The 25,021-nt window shown below is 38.6% G+C and overlaps 4 protein-coding genes across 4 annotated transcripts in view; all 4 read right to left on the bottom strand.

Moving 5' to 3' along the window:
- LOC125271224 (B-cell receptor CD22-like) overlaps positions 1–25,021 on the bottom strand; it is a 1,156,500-nt gene that overhangs the window by 79,546 nt on the left and 1,051,933 nt on the right. The window lies entirely within an intron of this gene.
- Positions 1–25,021, bottom strand: part of LOC125271198 (hemicentin-1-like) — a 987,774-nt gene that overhangs the window by 59,849 nt on the left and 902,904 nt on the right. The gene's annotated exons all lie outside the window — the stretch shown is intronic.
- On the bottom strand, positions 1,840–6,892 carry LOC125271240 (polymeric immunoglobulin receptor-like). Its single transcript, XM_048195291.1, has 5 exons — positions 4,168–6,892; positions 3,784–4,080; positions 3,376–3,693; positions 2,892–3,197; positions 1,840–2,815 (listed from the first exon to the last, which is right to left on the bottom strand). Exons 1-5 carry the CDS (start codon positions 4,208–4,210, stop codon positions 2,514–2,516), a joined length of 1,266 nt encoding a protein of 421 aa, XP_048051248.1. The 5' UTR covers positions 4,211–6,892; the 3' UTR covers positions 1,840–2,513.
- Positions 7,018–13,266, bottom strand: LOC125271232 (polymeric immunoglobulin receptor-like). Its single transcript, XM_048195272.1, has 6 exons — positions 12,998–13,266; positions 12,614–12,910; positions 12,201–12,518; positions 11,761–12,066; positions 11,409–11,684; positions 7,018–8,194 (listed from the first exon to the last, which is right to left on the bottom strand). The coding sequence occupies exons 1-6, from the start codon at positions 13,038–13,040 to the stop codon at positions 8,040–8,042; spliced, it is 1,395 nt and encodes a 464-aa protein (XP_048051229.1). The 5' UTR covers positions 13,041–13,266; the 3' UTR covers positions 7,018–8,039.

The raw sequence follows: 25,021 nt of genomic DNA on the forward strand, positions 1-25,021 counted from the left end.
AGAATAGGTGTTAGGTTTATGGCGCTGTGCGTAACGAAGGCCAGCTATTGAGAGCTGTGCAAGTAAAGCTCATTCCTCTGATCTCAATGGGCACATTAGTGAATGACAATAGAGACCGCAGTCTTTAAAGGATTAGTCCACTTTTAAATAAACTTTTCCTGATAATTTGCTCACCCCCATGTCATCCAAGATGTTCATGTCTTTCTTTCATCATTCGAAAAGAAATGAAGGTTTTTGATGAAAACATTCCAGGATTATTCTCCTTATAGTGGACTTCAAATGGTTGAAGGTCAAAATTACAGTTTCAGTGCAGCTTCAAAGGGCTTTAAATGATACCAGACGAGGAATAAGAGTCTTATCTAGAGAAACCATTGGTCATTTTCAACAAAAATTTAAATGTATATGCTTTATATTAACAAATGATTGCCTTCCAAGTGCTTCCGCAAAACCACACTTTCGTATTCTTCAAAAAGCTTACGCTGTATGTCCTACACCTTCCCTATTCTACTTACGGAACGATCGCAGCACCAGCTCCATTTTTTCTGTAACTAATCATTTAACATCCTTGTTAGCGCACCTGCCTCCCACCCCAGTGACACAACTTCAAGATTGAACCCTGGGGTTACATTTTTGCTGTGACCCAGATGGGAGTGACATTTAGAGGGTCAAGAGTAACAGAGGCCAGCTATTGAGAGGTGTGTAGGTAAACCTCACTCTCCTGATCTCAAAAGATATACTAAACCCTGCATTCTATAGCATCCTTGTTAGCGTACCCGCCTCCCATGCCGGCGACCTGTGTTCAAGTCCCGCTAAAAGTGGGGCAGTTAGGACCGGACGGGTTACACTGAATAATAAAATAAAAAGCACCTTTTTGTAGCAGAGTGAACAACACTTGGGTTTACTGAATGTGCGTTGCATGAAGACGGACTCTTCTGAGGAAACAGCGGATTGGGAACTTTTCATTTGCCGCTCTTATTGCACTCACTATCAGAGATTACACCGCAGGCTCACTGTCATTCATATCCAAGGAAAATCATCACCAGAGTCATCCCTTACTAATGACGTCATCAGAATCAGAATGAGCTTTATTGCCAGGTATGTTTACACATACTAGGAATTTGTTGTAGTGACAGAAGCTCCACAGTGCAACAGAGTGACAGTGACAAGACTGATAATAAAAAGAACAATATACAGATATACAGACAATGTGCAAAATAGCTTTAAAAATCAAATTAAAATAAGCAATTTACTATGTACAGATATGTTAGGTGTAAATTAGAAATGTAAATAAGTATGTGTGTTAAATAAATAAATTATTTACATCAAAATTATTTACAAATTATTTAATCTCCAGCTAAAATGCATGCGTGCAAGTTTACATTCACGTGAATCATGCAACAGTTGCAGTGCAATCAAACTCAGACCACAAGTCTTACATAACCAAATTATTCTTTCAAACCGCACCTCATTTCTAACTAAACAACCAGTGTGAAAGCACCCTGAGTGTGAATGTGCAATCTGAGATTAAGCAAGAGAAAAACATAATGTGCAGAGTTAAACTTACAGACAAAAACACACAAGAATCACGGACCCACTTTATATTAAGTGGCCTTAACTACTATGTACTTACATTTAAATTAATCATTTGATACAATGCCCTTATTGTGTACATACATGTTTTTACATTGTACTTATATCTTTAAAACACCTGCATGTAATTACATCTGTAATTAATTTCTGTAATTGCATTTATAATTACACTGTTGACCCATCCCTTAACCCTTACCCCTACCCTTAAACCTACCCATACCACCAAAGCTTTCCCTAACCTTACCCGTATTCCACCTCAATAGCAGCAAAAGTGTTTTGCAATTCAATATGAACCCAATAAGTACATTGTACTTGTTTTTTGATGTAAGTACTTAGTAGTTAAGGCCACTTAATATAAAGTGGGACCAGAATCACATCAGTGCATGAAGATTCAGAGACACTACTTCATTGTCTTGTCTGATGATGAGCTCATGCCTAAGATCTCAACACATCTGAAATGAACAACAGTGAGATGACAAAAAGTCACTTTGAAGACATTTTAAAATGTCCTCATTAAAAAAATACTACTCAAAAACAGTTTTTAGGATTAGTCTGTAGCTTGATAATAAACATAAAATGCCTGATATGTTCTCATTTGTGTGTTTATGAAGGACAGCATCACCTCATCTTATTAAACACTCAATCACAGCGAATCCTCCAATCAGCAGCAGAGTCGAACATATAGAAATAATGTTGAATAAAGAGAAATCTGAAAATACATAAACACATACAGTACAGAGAACATCGGGATGTACAAACAAGGATTATTTACATATATACAATGAACGAACACACAAAATTCATGGCAACTCAGCAGTTATGAATAAATAAAAAGTGTAGTATTTTTATGAAGCTGCTCTGATTACAGCCAAATCAACTAGTTGATGAAACCGTAAATATGAATTAATAATGAAAAAATGCCATCATGCGCTCTGAGAGATGTGTGAGTGCTGTTTCACAGTGAGGTTGACTTTAGTGGTGATGTGAGCTCCACACCAGTATATCCCAGAATCCTCTTCTCTCAGATCAGTGATGTTCACAGTAAAGACTCCAGTAGAAGCTTCATCACTGAAAGAGAATCGATCATCTCTGATCGTCTCCAATGAAACTCCATCCTTCACACACATGGAGGGTTCATGTGCTTTGCAGAAGAGTTTCTGATGTTCATCATGATGTTTGCACTGGATTGACATGTCGTCTCCTTCATACTTAGTCAAGTTCAGCTCTGGAAATGATGAGAAATAGAAGAACATCAATTCACAGCCATAGTTTGACATATTCAGATGATAAACCTTCCTCACCCTCGTTCATGATGACGATCAGATGAGTGTAAAGATAATTCACGTCTCTCTCTAATGTCACTGCACACCAGTATTTCCCAGCATCCTCTGCTGTCAGTCCAGTGATGGTCCCAGTGAAGACACTTGCAGTGCCGTCATCATTCAGAGTCAATCTGTCAGTCTTGGTCTCTTTCTCTTCATTGAGAGTATTTCTATCTCTAGTGGAGCACTTCCCCTTACAGAGAGACTTTGACTTTGATTTATAGATTGAATCATAAGGGCAGATGATCTCAGCAGATTCTCCTTCACGTCTCACTACTGGAGCCACTGCAAACAAACAACAGATAAACTATGCTTGAATAATTGTGCTTATTAAATATTTCTGTATTTGGCATATAATGTCAACAATAATACTTTAACTGCTCAGGTTTTCAAACCAACTTCTTAAAGCTTCTGCTGCAAACACAGATTTAAGAAACTTTCAAGCAAGATTTGCTTTACTTACTACTAACATGTAGATGAACAGGTTTAATAATGGAGTAACTGTACGATTGTCCTCTGATCCAAACTCCACATAAATAAACTCCTCCATCATCTGGTCTCACAGCAGTAATTCTCACACTGAAGAGATTTTTGTGTCTGTCCTCAGAAATACTGAATCTTTGTTTTTTATTCCATGTGCTGTAAATCATCTCAATAGAGTTTTTTCCTTCTTTGAATATGATCTTGGGATCATTAATATGTTTCTGTGAATATCCGCAGCTGAATGTGGCAGTTTCTCCAATATGCACCATCACTCTCTTTGACATGCTACAACATGAGTCTGTAAATTACATAAGAAAGAAATATATTTTGCTTTATTTAATGTTCAGGTATTTTATTACACCAACAGTTTGATCTTAAAGTGACTGACCTTCTTCCACATTTAAAGTCATATCTACACCCCACTTGTAAAGAACACCAATCCAGTATCCTCCAGCATCATGTTTGTTCAGATTTCTGATATAGATCATAAGGTTTCCCTCATTATTTCGAAACAATGTGAATTTTCCATCATTGATCCATTTTTCATGTTTCGTATCATTCATTATACTTCTCCATTCAGGTAATTTCTTAAAGGATTTAACATTTGCACTGAACCAAGTCTTCTGTGAATCAACAAGAAGACTTCCTCCAGAATATCCAGTGACTCTAAAGCATCTCACTGCACCTGTCAATCAGATTGATACTGTGATCAGAAACCTCATGAACAGAAAACAGCATCATTACTGCAGTGATGAAAGAGAAAAGCTCTGACCTGAGATCAGGTAGAAAGTGAAGAAGATGAGGAGGATCTTCATTGTGAGTTGAGTTCGGTCTTCTTTATGCTGAATGTTCTCTGTGTGAATCTCTCTGTCTCTACATCTGTCTGCTTTAGTTACTTCCTCTTTCTTCAGCTCTTTATCAGTAATGAGCAGCTTTACTGGCCCCTCCCACCATCAGCACTGACTGAATATTACATTAATCACACTGAAAGAGCGCCATCTAGTGGAGGATACAGTGTCTGATACTGAGAGATCATACAGGGTTCATCTTCTCTATATAACAAGGCTGTCCAATTGTGCTTCTGGAGGGCTCGATTGCTGTTTTATGGGTTGTTTCATCTGCTGATATCATCTTGTGCATCAAAACTGCTGTAAGCCTTGGCTTTTGGTTGACACATGTGATGATGGTCTTGGTGACTGTCACATCACTGATGCACTTTTACGAACTCTATCACATCTACTGTTGACAACTTGCCTGAGTTAGAATTTATCCTCTTGCACGTCTACTGGCGACAATTTGCTTCGAGTTGGACGATGTATCGCCCCCTATGAACACTATCACTTGGGATTAAGGTCATTAGTGTTCCACTAACCTGCTGCACAGCAGTAATTAGACAAGACTCCAGACAATGACTTCAATATGCTTTAATCATAGACGGGAGGATCTCAGACCAATTTCAGAGAAAATCCCACAATCAAGAGGGTACAACAGTTTTTATAAGAAAGGAACATGATAAAGGTGGCGATTCATTACATAATCTGATTGGTTCCACATATGTATAATTCTTTGTAATTCTTAGTAGGAGCAAATCTGAATACCTTGATCAAGAGGTTGGTCATTTATAACAAAACTAGACACCTTCTTAGTTTCACTTGTCCTTTTGTTATTTTCAGATACACACAGTAATTCTGACCAAGTGTTAGAGACATACAGTATCAAACCATATATAAATGTTATCAAACATAAATGTTATCCCTGTAAGGAAATAAATGTTAGTTATGATTAATTAAAACTAAAGTTAAAATTAAATTGTGTGATTGTTGTAGGTGGCTGCATCTCTGAACATGTTCCAGTCTGTATACTGAAAGCAGTCCTGGAGTGTTGAGATGGCAACATCTGGCCATATTGTGATCTGTTCTGAACCAGTTTGAGAAGTGGTCTGTATGCTGGAATTAGCATGACAGAGATGTGATCGTACCCGGGGAAAGAACTGAGTACAGATTTGTATGCATTTTTCTCCATTGTGTAAACCAGGTCCAATGTGTTGTTTCCCCTTGTTTCAAAGTTCATGTGTTGGTAGAAGTGATTACCTGAAGATTTTATTGTAAATAAAGACTATTTGGACAAGGGGGACAAGACTAAACAACATAAAAGCACAGATTTTAGAAGAGTAGCTGCTCAGTCTGTCCATGCCAGCATCTTGGATTAATAGTATAATCAACATCTTCAGACATATGTATTTTTATGTTTGGGACCAAAATCTGAAGGACACTAGTCTTCCAGGAACAATATTGGACACCCCTGCTATACAAGGAAAATGACACTTAAATTGATCAGAATTATTTAAATCTTCCACTAGAGGGTGTTCGTAAAATACACATCTCTGAACTTTTATCTTGGAACCGGCGCACCTTGTCGCAGAGGGGCAGATAGAGGCTGGCAGCGGCATCATTTTTGCTGCGGCTCAATTGAGGGTTCAGTGTCTTGCTCAGTTAATGAGAATGGAAAAATGCGCTGTTCGTTCACTCTCCCACCTACATTTCCTGCCAGTAATGAGACTCGAACCAGCAACCTTTGGGTTACAAGTCTGACTCTCTAACCATTATGCCACAACTGCCCACTAATTCCCCATGCCACACTGCCAGAATTGTCAAGGAGTGGTTTGAGGAACATGAAGTTGAATTTCTGTTAATGCCTTGGCCTCCAAATTCACCTGACATGAACCCAATCAAACATTTTTTGTTTGATTTGGAAAAGCGGGTTTGCACTACATCACCACCACCCCGCAATGTACAGGAACTGGAGGAATTTCTGTTGACGCCTCCTCATCAAATCAATGTCTCGCCGCGTGGCCGCTGTTTTGCAGGCTAAAGGAGGTCCTACAGGTTATTAGATAGGTGGTTATAATGTAATGGCTCATCGGTGTAAGTGAAATTTTACATGTTGAGTTACAAAAGACAAGATTCTTCCATATCTTTTATACAAATGTCACTCCTTAGATCACTCAATCAGCTGAAGTCTGTGTGATATAGTGCTTCTAAAAGGCAGTTGTGGATTCAGCATTACAGACAGCAGCTTTCAGCATCACTGATGACAGTTTAACAGCACAAACTGAACAAAGAGCGAAATGCTGAGACTTGAAAGACAGGCGTACAATTTCTGTGTGTACGTTCATTCTATGAATCATACACACATCTGAGAGATGATCATAAGATCAAATTTAGGACCGTTTCTTCGCAACATTTTATAAATGAGGTCCCTGAGTTTGTATGCTTCCTTCTTCTCTGGATTTGGTTATAAAAACATTTGCATGAACGATGAGTTCATGCAATTATCAAATATTATATGAAAAGCTGTTGTACTGCTGTTGATTCATAAGTTGATTCTTGATGTCTGCGAGTGCCTAAAAGAAAGACTTTTTTTTTTTTATCTGAACAACTTTTAAGAAATCCTTTGGATTATATTTGCAAAGCTGATCTTCTGCTGTAGAATCACAGTGCTGCTGTAATCAATAATGTAAATCTAACTCAGAGATTGGGCTCTAAATGAGTTCAGTGATTCAGGTCAAATAATGATTATGTGAAAACATAACCAACACCACCTGATCATCTTTTCTCTTTGCTTGTCTGGCTGTTATGACTCAGTTACAACAGCCCAAACAAAATCTAACATTAAAAAGTCAAGGGCCCAACTAAAGCAAATCCTGCTCTCTATGATGGTGATTAAAATTGTGATTTTTCTCCTTTGGTGATTCTGCTTGTTATCTGCAGGTATCTTCACTGTCAGAAAAAAAAAAGATATGGTGCTTGTCATTGGGGCAGTACCTAAGGTACAAAAGTGAAAAGGTACATATTTGTACCTTACTTACCCCTAAATGGTCCATATTAGTACCTTAAAGGTACATATTAGTTCTTTGGTACATATTAGTACCTTTTTACCTTTGTACATTAGGGTACTGTCCCAGCGACAAGCACCGTATCTTTTTTTCTGACAGTGTTAAATAATGGTCAATCATCACTGAATTATCTCATTAACTTTAACACTTATTCAGTGTTAATTTAACGCTCTTATTTGAACACTTTAACACTCTTGAGTGTGGACTCAAACTCTGATGAGAGTTAATTTAACACTGGAGTGTTAAACTCTTTCTCATCTAACTCTTTCACCAACTCTTTCTCATCTGCAGACCTACACACACTTTCCACTTCATCAGTTTGTTTCTCTTTCTGTTCTGTTTCACGTGTCTCACTGTGGGTTTCCTGAACAAGTAGGTGTATTCGTCACACCCAAACTAAACTGAGACCCTGAACGTGTCTGCTGTGTTCTGTGGTTTTGAGCTGGATGGAAAAAAATGACATTCATCACACAAGCACTAAAACACCTTTGTTCATTTGTAAAAATGAATGTATATTTATGACACTATACATAACCCTCTCTATATTTCTTCTTTTGTGTAAAAATAAGTAGTCGTATTTGTTTCTTTTGCAGTTATAAAATAATATATGTTCTCCTATAGAAGTTTTCTCTACACTTTTTACTTCAGGATTCCAATCAGAGTAAATCTGGTCCTTACTGAAGGAGACTGTAGCATCACTGAGAGACTCTTCATGCTTCTGGAAACTGACAGATGCGTACAGGAGCTCATCAGAGGGGATTGTGGGTAATTGAGCAGTAGACAGACCTGAACTGTGTGTGAGCGTCACCTCGTCTCTTGTGTCTTAATTTACACACAGTCGCAGTGAATCCACCGATCAGCAGCAGAATCACACACACACAAATAATGATAATCACTGAGAAATCTGTAGAAAAAACACACAAACACATGGTGTTTAGAGAAACCAGATACACATGAATGAAATAATAGATACTCATACATTTTATGATGTTCATTTTCAGCCATTTCTATCATACTTGAACATCTGTCTTTTGTGGGTTATAAATACATTTTAAATGCATTTTTATGAAACTAGTGTGAGTAAAAACTATTTATATAAATTAAATATTTATAAAACCCTGTAATGTTTGTCATAAAGGAACTAGTTTAGTTTTGTGAGTTGAATGTTCATGCTTTACATTTTATTCATTTTTTAATTATTCTGCAGTAAAATAAGTGTATTTTAGTCAATTTGTCACAGAGACACCAGGTTCCCCCCCACACGATATGAAAATGATATGGCACCAGGCTAGACTAGAGACTCAAACATTTAACGTTACTTTTGTCCTTCAACATCCCTTGATGCTTTCAGTTTTTTTTTTTTTTTTTTTTTTTGTGGCTAAGAAGGCCTTGCATTGATTACCGGACAGTAAAGTTCCACTATCCACTTCAGTCTTCACCAAGCTGGACCTCTTAAGTGCATAAAACCTCTTCCAGATACCTGAGGGGGACTACCAGTGCTTGAAGTGGAAAAATAAAAGTGCTGGTACTCCTGATGCTCGGTTCAAAACACGTTTCCGAGGAAGGGAGGGTGTGGTGGATTTTCGTACGTGCAACATGTGGGAGTTGCCGGTATGCAAGGAAAACTGGTGGTACAAATAGAGGTAAAAATAGAGAAGTGTCAGTACTGTGTAACTGTCCCACTTCAAGCACTGGGGATGACTGCATTTGTGATGAAGCACATTCTACTGGGCACAATAAATACTGTGTTATATTGTGTGCTTGGTCAACTCCCCCTCTGTATTCCAGGACTTAATGTATGAGATTTGTTTCCACTGCTTTGTCCTGATGTACATCAATGACACATTTCGGTGGTCCTCGAGAAGCTGATGGAATACCATCTCTTCTACAAAGTCGAGAAATGCACCTTCCACCAACCCTCAATGCAGTTCCTTGGTTAGCACATCAGTGAAGACGACATCAAGATGGACGAGGGGAAAGTGGATGCTGTCTGTTTCTGGCCACAACCCACCACTATCAAAGAACTCCAGTGTTTCCTAAGTTTCTCCAATTTCTATAACCACTTCATAAAGAATTACAGCTCGATTACTGCACCCCTCACCTCTCTCCTAAAAAGCATGTCCAACTCTCTGTCCTGGAACCACTCCAGAATTCCAGCGCCTCAAGGAAAAATTTATCACTGATCCATTACTAGTCCACCCTCACCCAGACAACCTGTTACTGTAGAGGTGGATGCTTCAACATCTGGGGAAGCAGGGGACACCTTCTAGAAGAATGGAGACATTGGCTAGAAGGAGTGTGTCATACCTTTGCTGTACTCACAGATCACCGAACTCTGAAATATCTTTGTGAAGTCAAAAATCCAACCCAAAACATGGCAGATGGGCTGTCTTTATCGCTCACTTTGATTTTATAATTTCCTGCCATCCAGGGACCAAGAAAGTCAAGGCAGCTGCATTGTCATGTCTCCACACTCCCAAAGAAACTCTGGAACATCCAGGCCCAGTCATCTCTCCTAACCTCATCGTCAGCCCCATCCAATGGTCCCTGGATGATTAGTAATGTGATGCTGAAGCCACAGCCACCGAGTCAGCGCCGCCAGAGTGTCCCCCAAATCACACATGCTGTATGTCCTCAATTCTTAACATATCACTCTGAAGGAATCTGCACATTCATCTGTGGGCACTGGCACACAGGGACCAGTCAGACCATCTTGCTGCAAGATTGCTTCTGGTAGTCGGGCATGGCAAAGGACATGAAAGGGATAATCCAGGGATGCCTGGAGTGTGCCATGTCTAAGATCCACACTCCACATCAGTCCTGGAGTGGATTTCTTCACTGAACTGCCCCTCTCAGAGGCCTACCTACCAACATGGAGATGGCCGGACTCACCTTTAACCATCTTTAACTATTCTCTCTGAAGTTTTTTTGCCATGCCAAGCAGAATTCCTGCTTCCACGCCTGGGCACAGTACCCTCAAAACTCCCTCATCCAAGCAACACTGTTCCAGTGCATACTCAGCTTCCAGCCCCACCTTTTCCCGTGGTCTGGAGAAACCTCAGAAGTTCCATCTGTCAATCACTTGTTTCAAGAAAGCGAAAGGGTCTGGGATGCAGCTCACCACCATCTTCAGCAGGCAGTGTGCTGTCACAAGAGCCATGCAGATGCCTGGCAATCCACCATTTCCACCTCCCAGCCTGGGCAGAAGGTATCAGAGTCACAGAGACACCAGATTCACCTGTCACCATCAATCAGTGTCCCCTGTCATCTCATTACTGAACACCTGTCCCTCATTAGCAAAACCATTATAAAGAGCACACTCCTCTAGTCACTCATTGTCTTGCTTCATCTATGGATACAGATGGCTTACTTGCTAAACTTACCTTGAGGTAACAACTATCTCGTCTCCAGGTACTCGTCTCCAACTATCTCAATTGTGTATCTCATGTGATCTCCAAGTTGTCTGCTATTGTATTCCCTGTAAAAACTCTTAAAATACCTGTTTGGAAAGACCTGTTAACCACCTTACCCACTCTGACTGACTGCATCCAGTGTCCACTTCATCATTCCTGGTAAAAGAAAAGACTCTGTTAATTGTTAACTGTTAATGATCTCAAACTCCATTGAACTGCCTGACTGTCATATAACTCACCTGCTTTGTGTTTGTTTCTCAATATTCTATACCTGTTTAAATTCAATCACATTGTGTCTCTCAGTTTGGTTATTCGTTGAGCCTTCTGCATACTTACACATAACCTACGCTCTACTTCATCTGCCTCTGTCAAATCTCACGTGGTCTTATTGTGGGTTTCCTGAATAAAGACCGTTGAACTGAACTTGACTTTGAACTTTCTGTTCATTTGTTGAGAGAGAGGAAAAAAAAAAAACTGAAAATATCTCCTGCATTTATGAGAATCTTTGTGGCAAAGAGAAACTCAGACTTGCAGTTAAAGAGTAGAAAACAGAATTTTATATACAATTTAATTTACAGTTTATTTTTTATTTTATTTTTTTTACTCTAAAAACAGACTGATCTGATTATTGGTATTTTGTTTATATCTAAATATTTTAAGTCCTCAGGGAGAAGCAAATGTATTTATTAAGTGAAGTTGTTTTACCCCTTTTGACAGTTAAGTGCACTTTAGTGGTGATGTGAGCTCCACACCAGTATATCCCAGAATCCTCTTCTCTTAGATCAGTGATGTTCACAGTAAAGACTCCAGTAGAAGCTTCATCACTGAAAGAGAATCGATCATCTCTGATCGTCTCCAATGAAACTCCATCCTTCACACACATGGAGGGTTCATGTGCTTTGCAGAAGAGTTTCTGATGTTCATCATGATGTTTGCACTGGATTGACATGTCGTCTCCTTCATACTTAGTCAAGTTCAGCTCTGGAAATGATGAGAAATAGAAGAACATCAATTCACAGCCATAGTTTGACATATTCAGATGATAAACCTTCCTCACCCTCATTCATGATGACGATCAGATGAGTGTAAAGATAATTCACGTCTCTCTCTAATGTCACTGCACACCAGTATTTCCCAGCATCCTCTGCTGTCAGTCCAGTGATGGTCCCAGTGAAGACACTTGCAGTGCCGTCATCATTCAGAGTCAATCTGTCAGTCTTGGTCTCTTTCTCTTCATTGAGAGGATTTCTATCTCTAGTGGAGCACTTCCCCTTACAGAGAGACTTTGACTTTGATTTATAGATTGAATCATAAGGGCAGATGATCTCAGCAGATTCTCCTTCACGTCTCACTACTGGAGCCACTGCAAACACACAACAGATAAACTATGCTTGAATAATTGTGCTCAGGTTCCTCATTCTCACCAATATCACATCTTATAAATTCTGCTGCAAACACAGATTTTATAAACTTTCAAGCAAGATTTGTTTTACTTACTACTAACATGTAGATGAACAGGTTTAATAATGGAGTAACTGTACGATTGTCCGCTGATCCAAACTCCACATAAATAAACTCCTCCATCATCTGGTGTCACAGCAGTAATTCTCACACTGAAGAGATTTTTGTGTCTGTCATCAGATATATTGAATCTTTCTTCCTTCTTCCATGTGCTGTAAATCGTCTCAATAGAGTCTTTTCCTTCTTTGAATATGATCTTGGGATCATTAATATGTTTCTGTGAATATTCACAGCTGAATGTGGCAGTTTCTCCAATATGAACCATCACTCTCTTTGACATGCTACAACATGAGTCTGTAAATTACATAAGAAATATATTTACTTTTATACAGACTTTAAATTAATCAAGTATTTTACTACACTGAGATTTTGATCTTAAAGTGACTGACCTTCTTCCACATTTAAAGTCATATCTATACCCCACTTATAAAGAACACCAATCCAGTATCCTCCAGCGTCATGTTTGTTCAAATTTCTGATGTAGATCATAAGGTTTCCCTCATTATTTTGAAACAATGAAAATTTGTCATCATTGATCCATTTTTCATGTTTTGTATCATTCATTATACTTCTCCACTCAGGTAATTTATTTAAGCATTTAACATTTGCACTGAACCAAGTCTTCTGTGAATCAACAAGAAGACTTCCTCCAGAATATCCAGTGACTCTAAAGCATCTCACTGCACCTGTCAATCAGATTGATACTGTGATCAGAAACCTCATGAACAGAAAACAGCATCATTACTGCAGTAATGAAAGAGAAAAGCTCTGACCTGAGATCAGGTAGAAAGTGAAGAAGATGAGGAGGATCTTCATTGTGAGTTGAGTTCAGTCTTCTTTATGCTGAATGTTCTCTGTGTGAATCTCTCTGTCTCTACATCTGTCTGCTTTAGTTACTTCCTCTTTCTTCAGCTCTTTATCAGTAATGAGCAGCTTTACTGGCCCCTCCCACCATCAGCACTGACTGAATATTACATTAATCACACTGAAAGAGCGCCACCTAGTGGAGGATACAGTGTCTGATACTGAGAGATCATACAGGTTTCATCTCTATATAAGGACTAATGACACTGAAGATTATTGATCAGCGTTATTTAAATCTTACAGTAGAGGGCGACAGTATAATTTACTTGTAATGTGTCAATAGGGGGCCTCAGTAAACTTACAAGACAGCATTAAATGTGGGGTAAGCGATATTTGAAAAACACTGTTTGGAAATTAGTTGAACCGACACACCAGCAAACAACAACAATCAGCATTAGGGGGCATAAGAATGAGCAAGAGGGAGATTTGAAGAAAGACACAGAGAATGAGACACAATACAAAAGAGAAAAGCTCAGAAGAATATCAGTGGAATGAAGGGTTATGACTGGACAAGGTCTTTAGATCCCATGTTAATATTACAAATGCTTTCCAGTGCTAGAGAGCAGTGTTAATTTTGGCAACCATATTTGATTTAGTCTTAGTCTTTATCTTCAGACGAAAATGCTCCTTAGTCTTAGTCACATTTTAGTCATTTTAGTCTTTCATATTTTAGTCTAGTTTTAGTTGACGAAAAGTCATCACATTTTTGTCATGTCTTAGTCATTACTTTTAGTCAAACTACAGTTAACAACATTCATTTTGATAGCTATATGTAGTCTTTAGACAAAATAGTCATTATAATTTTTCTCTTTTGACCAATTCATTTAAGCTTATGAAAAATTTGAATCAAGGTAACAAACTGTATTGACATTGCACTCTTAACAGTAGCACTTGTCAAGTCAAGTCACCTTTATTTATATAGCACTTTTTTACAATGCAGATTGTGTCAAAGCAGCTTTTGTCACAGACACGTCAGGTTCCAACATCACCCAATCACAACGCACGCTGTCTCCAGAGTACTGATCACCGCCACCTGCACCTCATCACTCCACTCATCAGCAGCACCATAAAGCACACACTCACACAGCACTCTATGTCCGGTCTCGTTCGCATATACTCCTGTTATGCTTACCTCAAGGACTCCTCTTCGTATACTCACCTGTCTCCAGCGTGTCTCCTGGGTTGGGCCGAGTACGCCCAAAACTCTCTCCGGCAGTCGACTACAGGACTCACACCGTTCCAGTGCGTACTCGGCTACCAACCCCCATTGTTCCCCTGGTCCGGGGAACCCTCCAACGTTCCGGCAGTGGATTACTGGTTCTGAGAGAGCGAGAGGGTCTGGGACTCAGCACACCATCAACTGCAACGAGCCCTGCGCAGACGCAGGATGGTAGCCGACCTTCGACGCTCCAACACTCCGGTCTTCCAGCCTGGTCAGATGGTATGGCTATCCACCCGGGATATCAGACTGCGTCTGCCCTGCAGAAAGCTGAGTCCCAGGTTCATTGGCCCATTCCCTATCGTCAAGCAGGTCAACCCAGTCACCTATCAACTTCGACTTCCACAAGGGTATCGTATACACCCCACTTTCCACGTGTCACTCCTGAAAGCTCACCACCCTTCTGTTCTTCCCACAGGACCTGACGTGGCTCCCGCCGAACCCCCCCTTCCACTCATCCTGGAGGACGGAGCTGCGTATGAGGTTCATGAGATCTTGGACTCCCGGCGTCGTGGTGGTCAGCTGGAATATTTAGTGGATTGGGAAGGATACGGCCCCGAGGAGCGCTCCTGGGTCCCAAGGAACGACATCTTAGACCCCAGCTTACTCCAGACATTCCACGACAGTCACCCTGAGAAACCGGCACCGCGGGGAAGAGGACGACCACCACGGCGTCGGGGTCCTCGGTCCTCTGGAGCGGGCCGTGGAGGGGGGGGGGGTACTGTCACAGACACGTCAGGTTCCAACATCACCCAATCACAACGCACGCTGTCTCCAGAGTACTGATCACCGCCACCTGGACCTCATCACTCCACTCATCAGCAGCACCATAAAGCACACACTCACACAGCACTCTATGTCCGGTCTCGTTCGCATATACTCCTGTTATGCTTACCTCAAGGACTCCTCTTCGTATACTCACCTGTCTCCAGCGTGTCTCCTTCCCTCTGTGTGCCTCGTCTGCTGTGTGGGTGTGTTTCAGCCAGCTCCCTAGTTCTCCAGCGATCTCCAAGCTCCAACGTGTCTCTACCTGCAACAGAAAGGACAGTAACTATTCCTCATACTACCTGTTCTACATTATCTACAACCAGTTCACTCACCTGTGTGTTATCCTCTGCTCTACTGTGGTCAATAAAACAACCATTACCTGTTACATCTGTGTCTGCCTCCTGTGTACCGTAACAGCTTTACAGTGATAACTGGTATATAATTTTGGCTGCAATTTGTGCAATTGTACATATCGTCTTTCAGTGGTTCCCTAACTTTCTAGAGTGTCGTACCCTCTGAGGGATTTAACATCCTTCTGTGCATCCTCTCTTTTCCACTTAGATTGCAGTTACACATTTCCATTAAGGGACAATATTTGCCGCCTTAAATCGATTTTGCATGTTTTACCTTTATAAATACCTTTGTAAAATAAATAATGCCTTAAGTAATTTAAAAAAGAAAATTCAATATATAATGTGATAAAAACGAAGTGATACTTTTAAATATTACATTAAAACCGCCAGTAGGTGGCGGTAAGTCACTGTTTTATGAGTGAATCATCGAGTCATTCATTCTTTCAGTATCAAAGCAAGCGGCGGTATTTATGAATGGATCATTGAATCATTGACGATTCGTTCAAAGCCGCAGATTCATTCACGAAACACAGTTGCAGTTCTGCTGTGGCTTTTGTTGCAAAATAGAGCAACAATACTGACAATACTGTTTAAAATATCACTTAATATTACCCTTTTGTTTGTTGAACTGTTGTATAAAATCAATATTCGGGATATATATTATATTCAGGCAATATTCTTGCTGGTATAGGCTATGATCAACATTAAAAACTCACATTAGTAACTCATAGAAGGGTATGTTTTTGTATCGCAGAGAGTTTTAATCTTAAATCTACATGCAGTCTATGTCTATATTTTTTGTTAGTAAGTGCTAAATCCCCACTTTCACAACGTTATATTGTCGAGAACAGCACTACGTAGCGCGATGCTGGCTTGAATGGGTGCAGTCAGTTTTGACCGCGAAAGATGAGGTAATTTCATTGCCATTGGGATTGAACGGCACTTTTCGCATACGTCGGTTTGAGAGCAACTGCATATCAGTCTGCACTTTGGTCCCAGATTTAGTCAGTAAACGAGCAGCGCAATATAGACACTTTAATTTAAGTAGAAAATCTCAAATGAAGATCGCTGAACTCCAGCTTACTTGTCTGTGTTTTCAGATCATCCGCGCTTCTTCCTCAGTGTAGAGAGGGCTCATGGTTGCCAGATAGCAAAGATTAAAGTAAAACGTGTTCTTTTAACAGAAAAGCTCTGATAGGGATTTTAAATTCAGAAAATCTGGCAACCGTAAGCATGACCGCTGGTAAAGACAGTCTGTAATGTTTTGTCTCCTTTATTCGATAAAAACAAAAAGTGATTTCAAAAGAGTGATTTTGATGAAGTGTTAATGTTTTAGCCACATTTCAGTTTCGTCTTTTTTCGTCAACTATATTGCACGTGTAGTTTTAGTCACGTTATCGTTAAATGACAATGGTGTCGTCTCTCATCGTCTCGTCTTAGTCATGGAAAAAAAGGTCGTCAATGAACATTTTTCATTGGTTAGGATTGGAGGGTGAGTTTTGGAGGCGGAGCAATGAAGAAAGGGGTGTTTTTGTTTGGGTTTACTTTAAATATCAACAATTTTCAACAGCATTTTTTAAATATACCTTATCCCACCTTTAAGATTAAAATAATTGAAAATAAAGGTTAAAACAAACCATAATGAAAATGCTAAAAACACAAGATATAGCACAAAATATGCCACATACAACTGACATAATTCACACATCAGGAAATGTACATTTTGAGTTACCAAGGCTGATCCACTCTCATGTACAGAGAACATCATGAGGCTTTATTTAATAGTTTCATCTTCCTGACTCTCTGGGAAATCAAAAATGCACCTGATACTTTTGGCATTTACTTTGAGTTTTTGATATCTTTCCCAGCTGTAATATTTATATTAGAAAACAGACATGATCTGACCTGCAGGATAAATACATTATGCTTATAAAAATAATATATGTTTACATTGTTCCATATACAATTGTTGTCTTATGGACATCCATAAGTTTTCTAACTTGTGCTCTAAGAAGGTAAATGTGTTGAAATCTGAACATCTCATTGTGTCTGCAGTGTTTCTGGTCTGTCCCTCCCTAGATCATCAGAGGCTCATCAGCTGAAGTCTGAGTCTGATTGCTGCTTCTGTCACTTTAACAGGCAGTTGTGGATTCAGCACCACAGACAGCAGCTGTCAATCAAACTTCAGCATCACTGATGACAGTTTAACAACACAAACTGAACAAAGAGTGAAATGCTGAGACTTGACTTTATCTGCTTCCTTTGCTTCATCTTTAACTTTGGTTTTAAAAACACCTACATGAACAATGTCCATGTATATAGCAAATATTATGTGAATGTTTAATTTCTCCAGATTGACTCTTTCATTTCAAACTAACAGGAAGCATGTAAATCAATACCATTTATAATTAATCAAAGCAGAACAGAAAAGAAAGTAAGAAACAAGCATCTACTCTATCAATTTCCACACCATAATCTACACAAAGATTTCACTAAAATTACCCTCCATTAACACAGATTTACCACTAGATGGAGCCAGAGGTTACAAAAAGACATTTGTGTCTAAAGCCCAGGATACATTGCACGATTTTTGCAGTCCTTTAAGATCATTACAAATCACACTGTGCGACATGGATCTATTAAACTTGGATACGACAAGCATGTAGACTGTACGATGATGACACCTGTTGACTCATAGGCTACGATGCAAGTTTCTATAGAAGAATAAAAAGTCATCAGCTTGCACTAGTGGTAAACAAAACACTATGTTGAATCACACTTTGGCAGTTGTCGTTTTTATGTGTCCTGAAAATAAAAAGGAAGCGGCAAAAGAAGAAGGGAAAAGAGCTTGAGGTAAGCAGTTTTAAGTTTTAGCGCCATGTCGCTTTGATTTCATGTCGCATTTTCATTGGCAGGCCAGTAGACATAGGTCACAACAGCAAACACACTGTGCAATGGTTAGGTTGAATTTCTGACACTGTCAGAAAATGATCGTAGGCTATCTTTGGTCGCAAGACCAGGAAAACGGCTGTCTTTGAACCTCTCTTACTGTACGACATAGGACCACCGATTAAGTGCCACGATCACAGAAATCGGCACAATTGTTTCACGATGGCAGTCTTTCGTCTGGGACAGCCAAAAATTGTGCAGTGTATCCCGGGCTTTAGAGATATTTACAGTCAATGTCCGTGCTGTCTCTACTTAAATGATACTATCCCTAAAGGAATTTCACAAAGTTTCCACTCTTTTCCTTTCAGAAAATGTACATATAGTTACAAACTTAGAGTAGGACTACTATTGGAGTCATATTGATATTACAGCAAGTTTTAGAGTATAATATTTAGTACTAATAATATTTATATAATGAAGCATTTCATAATTTATCAGTCAGTTAACAGTGTTGTTTGAATCTGTAGATATTGAGATTCACGAGCCTCAGCGCGACCGTTAGTTAAAGCGCTGCTGTCAAGATCAAATAAAGTACCATAAAAGTCATTCATACGCTTCGTGGTGTTTTTCAAGTGTTCTGAATAAATAAAACAACTTTGTGTGAGAAACAGATCAAAATTTAATCGATTACTCACAGAAAATCTTCTTCTCTGATCTGTCATCTCAAATTTTGATTCACCTGCGAACTTTGTTTTCATTCAAACGGAAGCGCAGCGCTCAGCGCCATATAAGGAGAAAAGGGAGGAGTAGAAACTGCGCTTAAATCTCATTGGCTCTCGCGTGTATGCTGTCATATCATAATTGAATATTTATAATCTAAATAAGAAGATAAGGTTCTGTGTGTCACTGTGAATAAAATACAGAGTCAGACACAATTCGGCTCAGTGTTGATTCACATTCTCTTTCCTTCCGAGTTTGTTTGTCTTATCATCACAGAATAAAGCTGAATGACAAAATCAAACAATGTAAAATGTACAAGTGCTACAGAAATTAAAGAGATCTGAACAGTTGGAACATTTAACGTTTGAAAAGCAATCAAATCTTTTATAATGAAGGAGGAGTTTCTTGCTTTGACCAACAAAAGATAAATAGAGTAAAAGAAAACCACAAGAGCATCTCATGTTGATCTTTATCACACTGATAACAGTATCAAACAACACTGTGAACACAAAGACCTGAGACACTTACAAGGAATTATCTTCATCCTAGTTAAAAAAAAGAAAAAAAGAAAAAAGAAAAAAAGAATTGTTTTGTTTTTTTAAATTAATTCAAAAATGCTCACTATCATACGACTCTCACTATTACTGCCATACAAAGATATGTGGATATTTAGAATTGGACCAGAAAGATAATGATGAAAAAATCTTAATAAAACAATGAAATGCAGAGTAAATCTTGAAGATGTTACTTGTTTAAAGTGGTATTGACATAAATGTACTAACAATACAAATGCATGACATTTAAAGAACTATTAAAAACCCTCAAGGATATTTTTATTTATTTATTTTGATGAGAAAAGTTCTTCACTCTCAGTAAATGTTGGAGGTGAATTAGTGAAGGATCAGCTCTTAGTCTTTATTGTCTTCTGCTCTCAATGGATGTTGATCTTCTGTCTCTCTCTGTTCAGTCTCATGTGTCTCACTGTGGGTTTCCTGAGTAAGTATGTTTAATTAAACTGAACTGAGACCCTGAACCTTCACCAGTTTCCTGTGGCTTTGAGCTGGACGGAAAAACAGCCTGTTCATCACACCAACATAAACAACACCTCCAGAGATCATGAGACACTTTAAAGTATCATAAGTCAATGCCATGACAATGTTTGACATTTCAATTATAATGTAAAAAAACAATAAACAAGGAATAATAGCAAAAAATATAAATGTTTATTTTTCAATTAATAAAATATATGATTCTACACTAAAACTCTTACATCAGAAAAATGACCTCAGTTCCAACAAGAAGCAAGAAACTAAAAACAACATCAGCAAAAGTCTCTTGCATGTACAAAACAAAAGCAGGTTAAAGAGAATCAATATTCAGAGACGAGAAAGATAAAACATTTAAACAGCTGCTGTTAAAGAGACTTTATTAACTATAGTGTATCTGCATGTGGAGTGGAAACTTTACAGTTTATTCTATAAGTGTCACTCAGTGGTTTTATTTCCTGTTTTTAATCACACCCTCAGATAAACTGAGAGGACAAACTCTGTACACACACCAGTAAACCTCTGACACACCTGCTATTTTAAACATGTGAAGAATCAACATGATCAGTAGTGGAAAATAGAGTGTCACATGATTAAACATGTAATTGGTAAATGAAGGTGCAATTTAGATGCACATGATATGAAAAATGTTTTTTTCTGTAAAAAATTAGTTTCTGTACTCACCCATAATGTGCAAATAAACAATATTAATAATGAAGTAACTGTATGAGTGTTTGAGGACTGAAACTCCACATAAATAAACTCCTCCATCATCTGGTCTCACAGCAGAAATTCTCACACTGAAGAGATTTTTATTTCTGTCATCAGAAATACTGAATCTTTCTTTCTGATTCAGTGTGCTGTAAATGGTCTTAATGGACTCTTTTCCTTCTTTGAATATGATCTTAGGATCTTTAATATGTTTCTGTGAATATTCACAGCTGAAATGGTCAGCTTCTCCACATTTCAACATCACTTTCTTTGATGCATTAAAACATGAATCTGTAATTCACATAACAAATTATTACACACACACACACACACACACACACACACACACACACACTCACACACACAGGTATCTATGTATGTATGTATGTATGTATGTACAGTATAATATTAGGCTTTGAAATGATCATTACTTTTTCTACACAAACTTAGATCTTAAAATGACTGACCTTCTATCACATTCAAAGTCATATCGATGTACCATTTGCCATCAACCCCAATCCGGTAAGTTCCAGCATCTTGTGTGTTCAGTTCTCTAATGTAGATCATGAGGTTTCCATAATCATTGGATATTAAAGTAAATCTTCCTTCGTTAATCCATTGATCGTGTTTTCTATAATTTATTATTGCTGTTCTCTGGAGCTTTCTCATGTATTTAGCTTTATCTTTATGCCAAGGCTTCCGTGAATCAACAAGAAGACTTCCTCCAGAATATCCAGTGACACTAAAGCATCTCACTGCACCTGTCAATCAGATTGATACTGTGATCAGAAACCTCATGAACAGAAAACAGCATCATTACTGCAGTGATGAAAGAGAAAAGCTCTGACCTGAGATCAGGTAGAAAGTGAAGAAGATGAGGAGGATCTTCATTGTGAGTTGAGTTCAGTCTTCTTTATGCTGAATGTTCTCTGTGTGCAAGAGATAGTAAGGGTTTTTATGACATCACACAGACCTCCTTTGACTCAGTACTGAATTAAACAGTGAGAAAGAGCGCCATCTGGCTGAAGTTTTCATGTCTTTGGGCATAATTAAAAATGAGCTGATTCAGGCTGCTTCCCCTTTAAATGCTCGCGATCCCCGCCCCTGAGCTTGCAACTCTATAATACATTACACAGAGTTCACACAGCTAATATAACCCTCAAAATGTATCTTTACAAAGTGTTCATCATGCAGCATATCAGAACATGTAAGTATAGTATTTATTTGGATGTTTACATTTGATTCTGAATGAGTTTGAGGCTGTGCTCTGTGTCTAAAGCTAATGTTACGCACTGTTGGAGAGATTTATAAAGAATGAAGTTGTGTTTATGAATTATACAGACTTCAAGTGTTTAATAATGAAAATAATGATATGGCTTTGGTCTCCGTGAATACAGTAAGAAACAATGGTAACTTTAACCACATTTAACAGTACATTATCAACATGCTAACGAAACATTTAGAAAGACAATTTACAAATATCACTAAAAATATCATGATATCATGGATCATGTCAGTTATTATTGCTCCATCTGCCATTTTTCACTATTGTTCTTGCATGCTTACCTGCATAACATTTGTTGATTCAGCTGTGCTGCTCCAGACATTAATACTGGCTTAATGCCTTGAACATGGGCTGGTATATGCAAAATTTGGGGGCGTACATATTAATGATCCCGACTGTTGCGTCACAGTTGGTGTTATGTTGAGATTCGCCATAAAAACAAATGAGAACATACTTGGAAACCATAGGGATTTTTGCAGCAGAGGAATGTTTCATAGTTCCTATAACCATTGGTACCCCAGGACCTGGGAACGATTTAGTAGCCGTAGTAACGCCTTTTAAGGGGCCGAAATTAGCTCCAACTTCAGAATAGGGTCTAACCCTACAAAATAGGAACTACCATTGACAAAAGTGTATGTTGATTGACCAAATGCATGTCATTCGAAACACAGGCATATGCAGCACTGAAAGTTAACGTAGAAAGCCCACACCACACATTAAGGACACAGACCTGATCACGGCGTCCTCCATCCTCCAGTTGTCGACCTTGTTGAATTCGGAGCTTAAATGACATCACTGTCAGCCGGCTTACAGCACTTCATGCAGTGCTAATGCAACCAGGAAAAATGGGCCTGGGGAAAATTAGTTCTCTGGGGACTGCCCTGGACATATAACTGTGTTCTTGTAACTGTTATGAAAGCCCCTCATGGATGACATTTAATTTACCCTTCACAGAATTCAAATTCATCTGGAAAATAAAGACAGCTATGCCAGACTGCTTTTCATTGATTACAGTTCATACCATGCTGCATATCCTGTCTTCTGCACTGTGTACCTGGATACTGAGCTTCCTCACCAGTAGACCCCAAAATGTCCACCTTGGAAAACACTCCTCCAGCACCATCATAATGAACACAGACACTCGGTTTGACCTTTTATAGTACACCATTTAACCCTGGGATTATTCAGGTAGGGTAAGGTTAGTCAAGTCCGCCAGCAGTCCTTCAGGAAGGACGTAGAAGACTTCCTTGTGGTTGTTCTTTATCAAGTATTTAGTTATAATTAAAGTCTCACGAAAGGCAATCGTAACAAAAAAAACACTTCTTTTATTGGTTACAATACAAAGCATTTAATGTGAAATACAAAACAATAAAACTTAAACCAGCGTAAGCTAAAAAGCTCTATAATCTAGCTTTATCCACCAATATTGGAGATGCTGTTAAGCGCCCCTCGTTTGGGTATCAGGTGTCCTTAAACGCTTAAGGTGCGGTCACACTGCACTTTTCGTTCCATTGGCTTCCATTCAAACACGTGCGAATGCGTCATCCCGGAAACACAAGCTTGTGCGAAAAAAATGTGCATTTTGCTGCGTTCCAAAGTTCAAGTTTGGTGAACTCTGACCTGCGAATTCGCATCACGTCAAGACGTGCGACCAGAAGAAGATCGATTCATCACAGCATGACCTCTTGGCTGAATTAAAAGAAATATATTTTTGCAGTAAAGTCGAGTATGTTTTATATGTTAACATTTTGAATGTATTACTTTAAGTTATATGTTGAATTCTTGTTTATAAAAATGACGCTGTAGACCATGACGTCATATCACGACTGTTACAGCATCTGAAGAAATTTTGCATGTTCAAAGTCTAGTGTGACCGCGGCTTAATGCAGGCAGCATCTGGGAGGCCTTTTACTTCTTAGACTTTTATAATACTTTTTGGGAAATTCCAACTTCATATTACTCATCGATTGATCAATGCCTTGTATGATAAAATCGTCCTTTTGTAATTGTATCAGTCTCTGTATCTCATGATCAATCTGTTATATAACAAAAAGTTATTTCTTTGCTTATGCTGTCGTCTTCTTCTAGCACTCTTCCTCTTCTTCACTGAAGTCTTCATCTGGGTCACCAACGGTTGCAACATGCTCTCTTCACCCTCTTGTTGACCTTTTTGTCTGTTCACAATCAGTTCATGAACTTCAACTTTCACAACATTCTGCTCATTTCATCTTATTTCAATTACACACAAGGTGCAACATCTTTCTGAGTCGCAGTTTGCACAACTTAATATCAACATCTAAATCCAAAACAACAGGAACTAATTACATGTGCTCAATTACTTTAAACCACTTGTTATATGTTTGTTCCCGTTCTACCTGGTCTTCCTTGTGAGGAGTAAACAAAGTAAAAATGGCATTGTGCTAGTACATGTGACAATAAAGATCATGAATCTTGAATGATCACCAAGGAAACAAAAACTAAGGAACTAAGAAAACAGGAACCATGGAATGAAATGAAAATCAAAATAAGAGTCACTAAATCATAATCGGAACCGGTGTGATAAATCTGAGGAGAGACAGAGAAATTATTTACAGTTCTGAAGATCTTCAGGATGGAAGGCATTAGACATTAATATCATTTTATACAGTAACTGGACTCACCACTTCATGTTTTCCTGGTCCAGTCTGAGATGACGAATCACTGCCTGATAAAAACAAGCATCTTTAAGTAATCTGATTATATCGCATTTCAACAATTATGTCTTTTGCCAATGTTTTCAAACATCATCAAACATCTGTATTTTTTAGTTGTAGCCAATAGGTGGCAACAGATTCAAATTGGAAAAACAAATCTTTGTGTTTTAAACTCAGTATAAATGGAGAGTTTCTATATCTAAAGAAGTTAAAGAGTTTTACCTTTCAGAACGTTTACAGCATAACTTT

This window comes from Megalobrama amblycephala, linkage group LG7 (assembly GCF_018812025.1).
Source record: "Megalobrama amblycephala isolate DHTTF-2021 linkage group LG7, ASM1881202v1, whole genome shotgun sequence".
NCBI lineage: Eukaryota > Metazoa > Chordata > Actinopteri > Cypriniformes > Xenocyprididae > Megalobrama > Megalobrama amblycephala.

Excerpts from the sequence above, each read along its gene's own strand:
- LOC125271240 (XM_048195291.1), bottom strand. The coding sequence starts at position 4,210 with ATGAAGATCCTCCTCATCTTCTTCACTTTCTACCTGATCTCAG. Across the intron at positions 3,694-3,783 it reads GACTTTAAATGTGGAAGAAG|ACTCATGTTGTAGCATGTCA; the intron begins GTCAGTCACTTT and ends TGTAATTTACAG. Across the intron at positions 2,816-2,891 it reads GATCGTCATCATGAACGAGG|AGCTGAACTTGACTAAGTAT; the intron begins GTGAGGAAGGTT and ends CATCATTTCCAG.
- LOC125271232 (XM_048195272.1), bottom strand. The coding sequence starts at position 13,040 with ATGAAGATCCTCCTCATCTTCTTCACTTTCTACCTGATCTCAG. Across the intron at positions 11,685-11,760 it reads GATCGTCATCATGAATGAGG|AGCTGAACTTGACTAAGTAT; the intron begins GTGAGGAAGGTT and ends CATCATTTCCAG. Across the intron at positions 8,195-11,408 it reads GCACTTAACTGTCAAAAGGG|ATTTCTCAGTGATTATCATT; the intron begins GTAAAACAACTT and ends TTTTTTCTACAG.